We start from the raw sequence: 14436 nt of genomic DNA on the forward strand, positions 1-14436 counted from the left end.
ATGGATAGACTTACGTGGTGTAGTGATGCAGTGGCTAGAGTGTTGGACTGGGAGTCAGGAGATCCGGGTTCTAGTCCCCACTTGGCCATGGAGGCTCACTGGGTAACTTTGGGCCAGTCACAGACTCTCAGCCCAACCCACCTCACAGGGTTGTTGTTGTGAGGATAAAATGGAGAAGGATTGTGAGGATAAAATGGATGTATGCTGCCTTGGGTTCCTTAAGAAGGAAAAAAGGCGGGATATAAACGTAATAAAATAAATAAATATGTGAATCTCCAAGGTATCTTTTCTATTCTTCACGTAGTCGCATAATCCATTGATGATGTATTAAATGAAAGTAGAACACTCATTTGGATTGCCTTCAACCTGATCCAAACATTCCCATATGTGTCAGTAGCGCTGCATACGAACAGCAGTACACAAGGATCTGCCTGGATGCATCCACCAGACATAAGGCTAGCGTAGTCAGATTCATGTCAAGGTCCAAGACCCCAACCCTTCATCGTCAGAAGAGGCTCCCGAGTTAACAATTCAGGGAGAGGACTTGGTTACAGTAAGGCATCAAAAGACTTCTACCTTCTCAGGATGCAGTTGCCCAGGAAGATCCCAGGGACCTGCCTCCCTGCATCCAGCAGAGGTCGCATTCCCATCCGGACTCTGAGGACTCCAGCCGTGAAGACACCAGCATGCTACAGCCACCCCCCCTGTTACTGCAGCCTGAGGTTGCTAAACCACACCAGGTCCATTTAAGAGAAAAGGCTTTAGTCAGTTTGGATACGGGGCTAACGAGCCTAAAGGAAGCCAAACCCATATGTAAGGCTCAGTCGCGATCTGCTGCTGTTTGGAGCAACATACAGACAAGCTTCTCCAGCTTCCAGCCCCACTTGTAGCTCTCCATGCTGCTGTCATATTCCCGTTCCTGCCTCCCTGATTAACCTGACTTGCCCAAGACCATAGTGAAACCTCAATACATACTGGACACTTTGTAACCTAGGCCTCACCAGCATCCAACGACACCAAGTCCTTGCCATGACAGAGGCAGATCAGAACAATACAACTGATAATATTATTGAAAGGAGATGATAGACTACTACCTGGAGGTCAACAAGTGACATGCTTTTAAGCACGTGTTCAGTACCACTGCCTTAGAACTTATTTTCTTTTATATCCCTTGTTTCAGACAATGGATTTGCTCAAGAGACCAAGCATACACTTCATATCTATTGTTCCTTGAGAAGGAAGTATACAAAGAAGTAGGGCAAGATCAGCAGTTGGCAGTATGGCAACTAAAATCACCATGTTCTTGAGATGTGGAAGTAAGGGTAGGGATATCAGAGGAATCCATCTGGGGGTGGAGAGCACTGAGCTTTCATCAGCTCGGGCCTCCCAGACTTTGGCTCGTTTTTCTGCAAGTTGGCCCGACTCAATCAGCATCGAACAGCTTGGGGGGATTTGCATAAATAGAAAATTGTGCAAATTGCAATTTGCACAAATTATGGCTGTAATTTGTGCAAATTACACAAATTATGGCAGGAATTTGCACAAATATCTATTTATACAACTTTAAAAGAAACCGGAAAAAGTTCCCAGATTTCGGGAAAAATCCGTAGCTCAGCTCGCAAATGCAAGCTGAGTTGGGAGAACTGCGGAAATATGGTGAGCCCTTTGGGCCAGATTTCCTTGTGATGGACATCCCTAAGTAAAGGTGAAGACTAACACACACAACCTAAGCAGTGAGCCCACTGTGAATCTGCATCATCCCTTTATGGACAGATGTACAAACTTCCAAGCTGAGCACAAAACCAAATGGTTCTTCTCATCTGTAGGAGAACCTGGTTGTGATTTGCTGGCCCTTGTGACTATCATGAAGCCACCTCCTACCCACCTCCTCATCCAGCTTTGCTGAGTGTTGGTTGTCTGACTTTTGTGGCAATCACAAAGCCATGTCCACACATATGTACCATCATCCAAAACAAGATCTCAAGCAAAAACAAAAATAAACCACATACACAAGCACACAGCAAACAAGCTAGCTTTTAAAAAGGCATGGATAGACAAGCTGGCTGCCTGGGTAGGAGCACAAATCCTGCCCCAATCACTGCAGGCATGAAAATCCACACTAGAGTCAGAGCCAGGTTGTGCATGTCAGTAGAGGAGCGAGAGTGGGGAGAATCAGAACTTGCCCCCAGCAGAAATACCTGCCCTGGAGAAGGTATGTCTGTCTTCAATCTGAGAATGAAATATAGGAAGCACAGGCAATCCAAGCAGACACAGTATCATTTACAGGATTTGGCTGAGGAGTAGGGTAACTGAATACAGAGCTATTCACTTCTAATTATCCAATTTCAGCAAACATTTAGACAATGGATAGTAACAGGCAGGCTCATTAGCTATTTAAACAGATGCCAAGGACATAAACATTGTGGAAACCAAAACCAACACATAGATGAAGTATAGAAAGCTACCTAAATTAGCAAGGCCAAAAGGTTTGTTTTTAATGAGTATAAGTTAAGATTGCATTCAGTCCTCCTTTAAAACTGGATCTGTCAGAGTTCCCTAGCATTAGCCTAACCAGAATTCAAGCCTAAAAAGCAGACTAGAAGGTCTGTGTGAATACACCCTCTCTTTAGTATGTTAAGCTGCACCCAACTCAAAATATATTTTATATATTAAAACAGTATCTTATTTTTAATAAGCAAACCTGGATAGAGCTGGATTGAAACTTCTCCTGGTGTCACTTGTATATTAACTTCATTGGCTTCTACTGTTAGACCGACTTTGGGGCTTTCTATAAAATCTGCACTGCAGCCTTTTTTAATTAAATATGAAACTATGTCACATCGTTCCTTCTGCTTTGTTTCAGCCATGAAATCCTGTTTCAAAAGAGGCAAAAACAACAACAATTACAACATTAGAGCATTTCCAGCTAAAGATTTTCTGTTGTAGTGTCATCAAGCATAGCCACATAACCAAAAAGTAATTAGTTCAAACAAACAACCAAGTATGCCAGCTACAACATCATGAACAACAGTGGGGCTGCCTTTGAAGACAGTTCAAAAGCTTCAGCTCGTGCAGAATACAGTGGCCTGGATGCTGATGGGCATTTATTTTAATTTTATTTAAAATTATTTTAGGCCATCTTAAGGGTGAAACCCTCCCAAGGCAGCATACAAGATAAAAGAAACAGTATTTTATTGCTTTAGACCTTATTACACTAATCCTGTATCAGTTCTTCTGGCTGCTGATTAGCCTGCAAATCCAATTCAAAATGCTGGTGTTGACCTTTAATGTCTGTAACATTGGGCCCAAGTTACTTAAAGGGCAGCCTGTACCCAGATGAACTTGTCTGAGCATTAAGATCAGCTACAGAGGCCCTGCTCATGTGCCTACCCAGTAGGGTAGGTAGGTTGGCAGGCACAAGAGTCAGGGCCTTTTCTGCTGGGGGCCCATATTTATGGAATTCTCTCCCCCTGAGAGATACAATTAGTTCCCTCTCCATTTTCTTTCAGGCGGACCCTAATTTATTTATTTTTAATTTCAGACTGCTTTTAATTAAGTGGGTAGGTTAATGGATTTGTTGCTTTATGATGTTCTTCATAGCAGTACCCCACAACTTTGGACCAGGATCCTTCCTTACCAACCTGCCCGGTCACTGAGGTCATCAGAGGGCATGTTCCTGGTGGTTCCACATGGACCTATGGCCCAGTTGGAGTCCACCAGGGGAAGAGCCTTCAGTGTGGTGGCTCCCTTCCTGTGGAATTCCCTGCCTTTAGAGGTCAGGCAGGCGCCAACATTGTGTTCTTTCCGGCACCTCCTGAAGACGTTGTTCTTTCAAGAGGCCTTCCTTGCATGACCAGCCGTGGCTTGCTGAACTCCACTTCGTTGGGATCTGTCTTTTTAAAAAATGTTTTAACTTTTTAAACTCTTTTAACCATTGTTTTATTCTTATCATGTTGTTCACCACTCTGAAATCTTCTGATGAGGAGTGGTATATAAATATTGTAAATAAATAAAACAAATAAATGTATTTGATTCTATGATAGCATGACTGACTTGAAATCAAAGGATTTTATTGCTTTTTTTTGCTTATTATGTTCTTTTGTTCATTATTCTTAATATTAATTTTGATGTCTGCCTTATTAGAATTTTATTATGTGTTGTATGCCGCTTTGGGAAAATATTTGTATTTTTAAAGGCTTAAAGTCTCTTATGTAAATAATTAAATAAAAAATAAATACATAAACTAGATGCAACACTAAATTTCTGTCTTGAAGAAGTGCTGTGGCTTTGTTTGTTTTTTAAACTGTACAGGGAGGGGGATCAACCCTTTCCCACCCTGCTGTGTTCCTGACCAAAATTCACCCTATCCCACAAAGGCTTGCCTTCCAGGATAATAGCTGCTGTGGTGGTGGTGGTGGGATTTTCATCAGGACCACTGCAGGAGAGAAGCAGTCCCAATGAACATCAGGATCTCCCCACCCACCCTGCAGCAGCTATTAATACTTTAACAAAAACAATGACCACAAAACCTCAAGTGATGTATTTAATATAACATCTAATTTCGTTTGACGACACAGGTATTTATGACAACGATAAGAAAATATGTAAGACAAAAGTTAAGTCTAATTGCTGTAAGGGTTTTTGAAGGGTGTTTATATTCTCAAACGAAGGAGTGTTTTGTAGATTTTAACGATTGGCATTTAGTTTAATAAAAGATGATTAAAGGAAGCTGCCGGCGTGATCACATCACTCCGGTGCTAAAGGAGTTGCACTGGTTACCAGTTGTTTTCTGGGCCAAATTCAAGGTGTGGGTTTTGACCTTTAAAACCCTATACAGTTCTGGCCCAGCCTACCTCAAGGAGCGCCTCCAGCAACACCAGACAGGCCGCTTAATAAGATCAGCCTTGGATGGCCTTCTCTCTGTCCCATCAGCCGGGACAGCTAGGCTGGTTAGGACGAGAGAGAAGGCCTTCTCTGTGGTGGCCCCCACTCTGTGGAACTCCCTCCCTAGGGAACTCTGCTATGCCCCCTCTTTAATGAGCTTCCGCTACGCACTGAAAACTTGGTTATTCAGGCAGGCATTTGGGATGGGTTAGGGTATTTTTAAATAATGTTTTAATGTATGATTTTATTGTTTTAAATTGTACTGTTGTACATTGCCCAGAGTGGTGGGGCGACCGACCAGATGGGCAATAAATAAATAAATAAATAAATGCAGCTTGCAGCATTTTTCTCATTGTAAATGTGTTTGTGCTATAATCAATAGATGGTTATCTAGTTCTATTAAGATAAAGTGAAATCTTACCATTGACTTCAAGTGGAATGCATCCTAAAGTAGATGACACTGTCCCAGAAAAATCCATAATCTATAGTAGTGTAACACCTTTATAAGAACCAAGTAAAATGTCACAAAATAGTGAGCAAGCTTCCAAGTTCTAGAAGACCACCTAACATGTCAAATTAAAAATATTGTGCTCTTTTCACAGCTGTATTTGCAGATAATTATTTGGGCCAATATTTACAAGAACATGACTTTATACGAGAGCTGTGCGCAAATGGCTTCTCAAAATTTCCCTACACCATTTGTGGGCAGAGAAATGGTGTGTGTGTGTGTGTGGGGGGGGCAATTTCACTGAATTTCTCCCCCCCTAGGAGTTTCTTACTGATAGGGCTCACTATTGGCAGGACTGTAGCACAGGTTCTTTCTTTTTTCCCTAAGGGTTTTTGGTTTATTGCACTGCTTCTATAGGTGGTAACAGCATCAACTGTGCTGAGGCTTCCACTTTTCTGAGGCATAATTTTGAATGTCTTTTGGTGGTATTTTTGAACTTACCTAATCACTGTGGGGTGGCCGAGGGTGCTGTGTGTTTTCTCTCTCTCCCTATTACACATCTTTCCATTGCTCTGCAGCCTCCCAGGCCACCTGCACTTCCTGAACTGAAAAAGCCCCATGGGAGGAATTGCCTCATGATATCTTCCTCATGATAGCTTTAATTGAAGTGTGGGAAGCTGAGGAAGGCTACAGGCTGCCACAAAGATTATTGTACGATGACAGGACAATCATGCAAACTCCATGGCTACCTCATAAGTAAAGTAAGGACAAGAACCCCATACCTAACCCATGATAATTTCTCCAAAATTTCTTCTCCTTTGAATTTCTTTTTGAAAGCAATTTCTGTTCTATCAAAATTACTGAGAATGGTCGAAGAAATGTGGGAGGAATTTTCAGCACAGCACTGCTTTATACTGTATATATTTCAAAGAAAAAAGTAAAAATCACTGAGCAGTTCCTGCTAGGCTTAACACCTTGCTAAATGTTTTCTGTACGAGTTATAGTGATTCTTATGGTTTTTCCAGCTGCATACTATTTGCACATGCCTTACAGCGTACAACATAATTTCCAAGCTTGATAGAAAAAGAAATTCAATTTTGCAGAATCCTAACTGGACACATTTGCATGCATTAAATTAATTTACTATTAAATTAGAACATTACTTGGGTTGTAAAAGCAATTCAGTTCAGCACAGGAGATACACGGCCTCAGTTGCTGGAGCTAAGCAACAGGCATTCTTTGGAAATTCAGTTAGACAAGGATTATTACTATTATACCACCACCCAGTGTAACAGATCCAAGGGCATACTACCACCACATTGAATTCTGGACAGACTGCACTTTTTTGCACAAACATCAGGGTGGGAAAGATCAGAGAGAAGCTAGTTTCTTCTGTAGCTTCTGCTAGTACCTCCACATACAAGTTTGTCACTTACTCCAAGAATTAAGGGGTTAGACTGTTATATTTTTTTCCATTTTGATTTTCCACTACAACGGCTATCCTGCTACTCTCATCATTTAGTTCTGATTCTGCAACTCAAAGAACCAAAGCTAAACAACTAATTATGTCTTGTGATCATACATCAGTAATCTACTTATTGATTGGCAGTTGCTACAGATATACAGTAAGCCCTTGTTTCCAGTGCTTGTATTGGTTGCTCTAATGGTCAGGATTGGGAGCATTATTTCTGTGCTTTGGTTATCTGCAAATGGGTCATAAGAACAGCTCTGCTGGGTTAGACAAAAGGTCCATGTAGTCCAGAATCCCATTTTGACCAACAGCCAAGTGTTTACTTCTCTGAGTCCACAAGCAGGGCATTAGCAACACAGCTTTTGGTACTTTACTGCCTCTGAACATTGAGGTTTTATTGTTTAGCTAATCTGGCTAATAGCCATTCATAGAGTTATCCCCCCGTGACTTCGTTAAAATTCCTTTTGAAGGTCATCTAAACTAGTGGCCATCAAAACATTGCCACACAATGAATTACACTAATTATGCCAGAACAACAAAGAGACCATGTTCACACATCACACCAACCCAGGATTTGGCCGAGTGTGTGTGTGTGCTGTCTCCTGCCTGCTTGCCACTTCCGCTTTCAATTAACAAGCCAGGAATGCCCCGTTCCTGGGTTGTTTCATAACATCCATACCCAGAAACTCAGTTGTTTAGGATTTAAACAACCCAGAGTTAACCCAGTAACAAACCATGGGTGAACTCTATGTTGCTTAAGCCCTAAACAACTCAGAGTTTCTGGGTTCGCACATTCCTGGGTTGTTAACTGAAAGTGGAAGCAGGAGAGTGGGTGGGAACCAGCCTGCTTGCTCGCTCCCGCACATGGGTTGTTTGATCGTGCGAACCAGGTCAAACTCTTGCGGCTGCTTAAAGACTGTCACATTTATTCTAGAATTAGCTTTTGTGGAATATAGCCCACTTCATCAGATGCATGGAGTGTTATGAAGTTTCAGGTGTGTGAAGAAGTGCACTCTTTTGTCTGTTCTGAACCAACTATTAATCAACATCATTGGGCACCCTCAAGTTCTAGAAACATTTATTTATTTCATATATTTCTATCCCACTCTTCCACCCCAAAGGGATTCCCAATTTTAAGAGGAAAAAATTATATCTATTCACTCTCTCCACATGAAACATAATTTTATAAATCTCCGTAAAGATTTATCCAGATTTCATAGAACATTAATCCTAGTCTCCATAACTTCAAGAGGTGAGAGGAAAGCAATTGGCAACTGCCAGCTATGAAGTCTACATGACAGTATCCCATGTACTAAACATAATACAGAACATCTGCCAGACAAGGTTTTAGCTTTTCTTTGGGATATGTCCCATGTTCCAGATTGCATATGCTGCTATCAGCAAACCAGGTGGGCAAGAAGTCGCTAATAATGGTTCCTATGACATGGTAATTTGAGATCTCATTGCATGGGGTGCTTCCACAGTTCAAACCTGAAAATGAAAAATGGGCTCATTGTACTTTTCTGCCTCAAAAATGTTTGAGTGCACCAGCCCTCTTTCATTCTATCAACCAAATGTTGTTTTTCATTTAGCCTGTGGCCTAAGATATTTTAATAAGAACTGCATTCCCAAGACAAGTGTTTTTTATTGCCCGGAAAAAGAAATTCAACATCTGAAAATGCATTTTGCTATAAAACGACATAATTGAATTGCTTTTATTGCCAAATTTATTTGCTGGAATACATTATGGCTTTGCTAAGGGAAGAGAAAAAAATTTAAGGGAACTAATGGATGCAAAGGCAAGGCAAGGCAACTGAAAGTCATAGCATTGTGTTTTAACTCATTTGTTTTTATTGTATGTTTTAATTCAGTTTTATTTTAATCACTGCTTTATTGTTAGCCACCTTGAGCACCATTTTTGGTGGAAAGGTGGGATATGAATTAAATAAATAAATATGTTCAATGGTAGGCGTGGTTCTAACACATGGAGACAGTAGCCCTAGGCAAGGAGGGGGCTGAGGAAGCATGGGAATGAATGTACTCCTCCACTTGAATTGTCTCCATGGGATCTACACACATACAGAAGCAGGGTTGCCAGTTGTGTGTAGAGAGCCCTAGATAAATAAAGGTGTAAGTGTATACTATACACTGTATAGACTCTAAGCAGACATTCAACTGAATGCATGTAAGTTTGCAGCAAGGACACCACACATGACCATCCTCCCCATCCTCCCTGTGTTTATAACAGATTATATCTGTTCAGATATAAGCCATCACCTGCTGACTGCTCCTTAAAGCATTTTTGAAATCTCTAATTAATATTACGTAGGTTTTTAAGAGGACTGTCTAACTCGGGTGAAGTGCTGCATATCCACACTGTCCCATCGAGGGGAGTATTTGAGCTCTTACAAAACATATGCTGAGGACCCTCAAAACAGAGAATGCCGTGTTATAACCAAACCCTTTATTTTGAAACCGTATGTATTTCAGAACAATCCTGCCCATTAGAGACTCCAGTATGTGTATGGCAAATCACAAAATTAACTGAAGCTAAACAGGATTTTACCATTATGTGCTGCTATATGATCTACCCAGGGCTAGTATCTATGTAGAATCAAGCTCACAAGTATGCATGTAATGGATGACCCCAGGTGTATGTATGATTCATGAATGTTTCTAGGATCTTAACCTCTCCACATATGTGGATCACACATGACCTCCTATGTGCGGTGGTGAACCCCAAGTATTGCAATAATGAAGTGCATACCACAGTAGTTGGGGTGTAATAAAGTTTCCTATAGAATCTCACATCAGTTCTGCATAAACTAAATCAGGAATTATTTAAAGCATATGTCAGGATTAGCTGTAATTAAGAGATTCAATCAGACATTTTTATTTACCATCAAATGTGTAAAACAGTGAATTACAAAGGTTTTAACTAGAAAACATGAAGTCTTTAAACCCATTTAAGATTGGCTAGGCTTCACTGTCGTTACATTGTTCTTCCAAACTATAAAAGTGGAAATCAGACATGGTAAAGTATGCTAGATTTTTTTTTTTACAAGATACCTTCAGTTTGCCAACTTCCTCAAATTAAGATATTGTGAGCTAGAAGCTGAAAACAATTAATTGGCTGCAACAGATGAAAAACTGGGGCCAATTATCCACTGAAGTTGTATACTGGGTGAAACCGCTTGGGCAGCAACCACATGTAGATGAGAGGAACAATGGCAGCTGCCCTATTACCATGGCAACAAAATGGTTATTTCTGTCTGTGTCAATAAGGATGTTGTCACTGTTCCCTCTCTGCCTATACATGAAGCAGCTACACATTTAGGAACCCCAGTAGCTTTTTCCCAAGACCGGCAGTCTCTGGTCTAAACATCTGCTGTTCAGATATAAGCCATCACCTGCTGACTGCTCCTTAAAGCATTTTTGAAATCTCTAATTAATATTATGTAGGTTTTTAAGAGGACTGTCTAACTCAGGTGAAGTGCTGCATATCCACACTGTCCCATCGAGGGGAGTATTTGAGCTCTTACAAAACATATGCTGAGGACCCTCAAAACAGAGAATGCCGTGTTATAACCAAATCCTTTCTTTTGAAACTGTATGTATTTCAGAACAATCCTGCCCATTAGAGACTCCAGTATGTGTATGGCAAATCACAAAATTAACCGAAGCTAAACAGGATTTTACCATTATGTGCTGCTATATGAGAAGAGTCAAATGTCAGGAATTTGAAAAAGTTACAGCATCACAGTTGCAATAAACATCCATACAGTGACACACAACACAGAAATATGTAAGCTCATTAAAAAGAGTAATTCTCTCCCCCACCCCAGCTACACATTCTTATATTCCCAAATTATCGTTGTCATCTGCCAGTGTCTTTTAAAAATCAAATGGAAAAGAAAGGATCAGTTATTTAAAAGTTTCTGTACTTTCCCCAACGTTTGTTAGATTTTCCCTCTTGATGCCAGAGACTTCTTTCATTTTCATAGATGGGCTAGAAGCAGCTAAACAAACAAATAAATACCAGGATGAGTAATACAGAGAAACAGCTTACCTCTTGAGTACACCATCCACATTCTGGGCCCACAGCAAGACAGTTGCTGCATGTTGCTGCATTTGAGATGGCACATCTGTTGTCTGCTGAAATAAAAGGATAACACCATTCAGCAGTTTGCAAATATGCGTGGGAACAAAGCACAATATCTAAACGTTAAAATGCTGATTAACAAACAATTTCATGTTCTTTCTAGAAATATGATATCTGTAAGAATACTACTGGGGAGCATAAACACAAGATTATTGGCATTTTGACACTGATCAAAATGGGCTGCTCCATCAGCCCCAAAGAATTCAGGAACGAGTGTGATCAGACCCCAGAGGGAAGGGAGTTGAAAAGAATTTGGTGGAAGGTCCTACCAACTTTCATTTCCAAGTGTGACTTCCCCCCACCCCTTGTCTGTCTCCTTTTTTTATATAAAGAGACAGAGAGGCTGGTGCATGCATGTTTTGTGGGGTGGCTGTAGTGGTATTGTGTCTGTGGTTTGGGGAGTGACGGCTGACTTCCTCAGGTTCTAGCCCATTTGTTCACATGCATGCGAACATCCCCCCATCCTCATCCTCCCTGCTCCACTCATCTCACCCTTTCATGGCTTGCTTAGATTTTTATTCTGCTCTTCTTCAAAAACTCACAGCAGTATACAGCCTGGCCTAGGAGGCAGGAGGAGTACAAATGTTGTATAAGGCCCAGAAAGCCCTTTTGGTGGCCCTGACAACCATGATTGCTGCATCTACCACCTACCGATTGATCTGTCCATAGATGTCAATATTATTAGTTCTAGCACATATGCCCAAGCACTCACTAATTCTAAATAAGTAATCTTGCTTTCAATTTCTGTGGGTGCCTAATGCAACAAGGAGCAAAGAGCTTCGGCTAATGGGCGGCATAGAAATGAAATAAATAAATAAATAATAAATTAAATTAAGTTCTTTGTTTACTTCTTTCTCTGTGACATGGCATCTGCTATAAATGGATTCCCAATGAGGCATGGTGCATTTATCTCTTGGGCTAATAATCTGCAAAAATTTGGTGATGTGCTATTAGCTTCTGTGACCACCACCAGTACAAATAACTATATCCCTCAAATGCTTAATGCCTTGTGGCTTGCTTGTATATTTAAAAGGACAGCATGCCATCCACTATTTTCAGCCTTTTGACAGAAAACTTTGGAAGGTTGACAGAGAACTTTGGAAGATTGCCCTTGAAATACAATCTGTTCTTCTCCACTCAGTCATTTCACAAGAGCACCTAGTCTGACAACAAGAAAGTATCACTCCCTCTCCATCCATAAAGCCAAAGAACTGAATACGAAGGGGCATCTATCCCAGGTCTTTTATTGAAGCAGAATCCTCAATAACTGCCATGATTTCATTCAGCCTTCCCCAGCCTGGTGTCCTCCAGATATTTAGGACTTGAACTCCCATCATCCCCAGCCAGTATGGCTAATGTTGTAGTCCAAAACATCTGTAGGGCCCCATATCAGGGAAGGGAAGACATTAGATTCAAGAGTACACTAGGCCAAAATGCTTGATGCCTCTTTTGCTTCAGTAAAAAGGAAAAATACAGTACATCCAAACTGATTGAGAAAAGTACACAAGCCAAGCCAGAGTAAGAATGTTCTTCCAGAACACATTTTTGGTAACACGTCTATAAACTTACACAGCAAAATGCTGTTTATCTAGTTCAGCTTATGAACTATATGAACAGCAAAGTCTCATGGTACAGTTCTTGATGGATTTTGACTTCACAATGGGGTTTACATTTGAAAACTCAACTTGTAAAAGAACCAGTTCCATACACTTAGAAATCTAGCATGTCAGGGAGAAGCAGCTCTCACTTTGCTTTCTCCATAAGACCAGAGATATGATAGCATCTTACTAAAAGCCATGCTTTTTCATGGTGCAGCATCCCAAGACAGATAAACATCATGAGGAAGCTGCCTTATACCAAGTCAGACCATTAGCTCAGAATTCTGATATTGACTGGCAGCATCTTCCCTAGGGTTCAGAAAGGGATTTATTCCAGCCCTAAGGGAGATGCCAGAGACTGAACCTGAGACCTTCTGCATACAAAGCATGTGCTCGACCCCTGAATGGCATTTGGTCTTCTTTGTATGTGTGCAAGTCTTGTTTATGTATTTATTTGAAGTATTTTATGCTTCCAGAGCACCTTCCATATAACCAGTTAAACAAGTCAGTCCCTGCCTGCAGGCTTATGGTCTAAAAAGGCACAGCACAGAAGGAGGGAAGGGGGAATAAATCATTATTTCAGTGAGGCTGGTGGAATGGCCCTGCTCTCTCTCCATACAGCCTGCTGGAATGGCTGGTGGTGGTGACAGTTGAGGGAGGAGGAGACTTCATGAGGGAGGTCTTTCAGCAGGGCTGGTGGTATGGCCCTGCTCTCCCTTTCATCTCTTTCAGTACAGTCTTAATGGTAGGAAGGTCTACTCAGAACAAAAGAGGCCCAGAAGTCTGTGCATGAAGCTCCCTATTGGTGGCTTTCACCCAAATCAACTTTCCTGCCAACAGATCAGGCCCTAACAAATGACCATACACTAGAGTAGCTGCAGTAACATGAATGAAATGGCACCAATATGGAGGTTCTGTAAATTACTCCCTTTAGGGAACCTATTTGGTTTAAACCTCATGTATCAATAAATATTACAAAGAAAAAAATGTGTTGGGCTTATATAACTCTTTTCAAAATAGAATTCAGAATCTGTTTGGTTAATAATTTGTTCCAATAATTTCTTATAGAAATAACATTTACAGACATGTATTCATTCATGAAGTATTTCTCATTTAGCTGCCAGTCTATTTTTAAAAAATAAATTAGAACCAAGGCATTACTAAATTAGTTATATCTTTAAAAAACACACACAACTTACACTAAAGCTAGAAATATTTTTATGAGTTGGCTTAGTATAGAACAGACACTTTTCTTACCATTTTACCAACAGAGCCCAGACAAAACTGAAAAGCTATGATGCCAAAAATGAAGCAGCAAGCTTCTACTGGCCTTAGTTAAATAACTGATAACATGCCAGAAGGTATTTTAAAACAAGACAGGCCACACTTTGGCTCAGAAAAAAATGACGCAGGCATATATACATAATAAAATGTACGTGTAGCTGGTTAGATCAAGTCCAACTGTATATCAAGTTTTGCATTCTAAGAGAATTACATCTCAGTACCCTAAATAAGGCTTAATGGAACAGGTATTGCAAGAATGAATATTTAAGAATCAAGAGAGAGAGCACTCCTAGACAAGACCAAACACAATCCACTTGAAGAACAGAGTGAAGTTGTATGCCTCATGTACTATGGAAGCCACAGAATGCTCAAATCAACTACTTCATTTGAAGGACTCTTTACACTGACCCAGCACTAGCTTATCTACCAGTCAGTACACAATTGTTTATCAATCTACAGGAAGATATTTGATCCCCAAATCTCAGGGTGGGGCTCAGAGGAAGAGAAACCTGTCCAAACGTTAGACAATTCTGGAACTTTTTTCTTTTTCTTTTTTTTTACTATACTCCAACAAGTGATAGGTACTATT

At 40.6% G+C, this 14436-nt stretch overlaps 1 protein-coding gene across 4 annotated transcripts in view; it reads right to left on the minus strand.

The window, feature by feature from the left end:
• Window positions 1-14436, minus strand: part of ITGB8 (integrin subunit beta 8) — a 54471-nt gene that overhangs the window by 23955 nt on the left and 16080 nt on the right. For 2 of the 4 annotated variants that reach the window (XR_014792357.1, XM_084858601.1), the window contains exons 2-3: window positions 10873-10955; window positions 2702-2873 (exon numbers count right to left, since the gene is read on the minus strand). Coding sequence is in view for 2 of the 4 variants with exons in the window: in XM_084858601.1 (XP_084714727.1) it covers window positions 2702-2873; window positions 10873-10955 (255 nt within the window). In the remaining 2 variants the exon portion in view is untranslated. Of the gene's footprint in view, window positions 1-2701; window positions 2874-10872; window positions 10959-14436 lie in introns of all 4 variants that reach the window. The other 2 variants (XR_014792356.1, XM_084858600.1) reach the window with 1 other exon arrangement.

This window comes from Heloderma suspectum, chromosome 5, assembly GCF_057233095.1.
Source record: "Heloderma suspectum isolate Gila_16-S chromosome 5, 16-S_ref, whole genome shotgun sequence".
Taxonomy (NCBI): Eukaryota; Metazoa; Chordata; class Lepidosauria; order Squamata; family Helodermatidae; genus Heloderma; species Heloderma suspectum.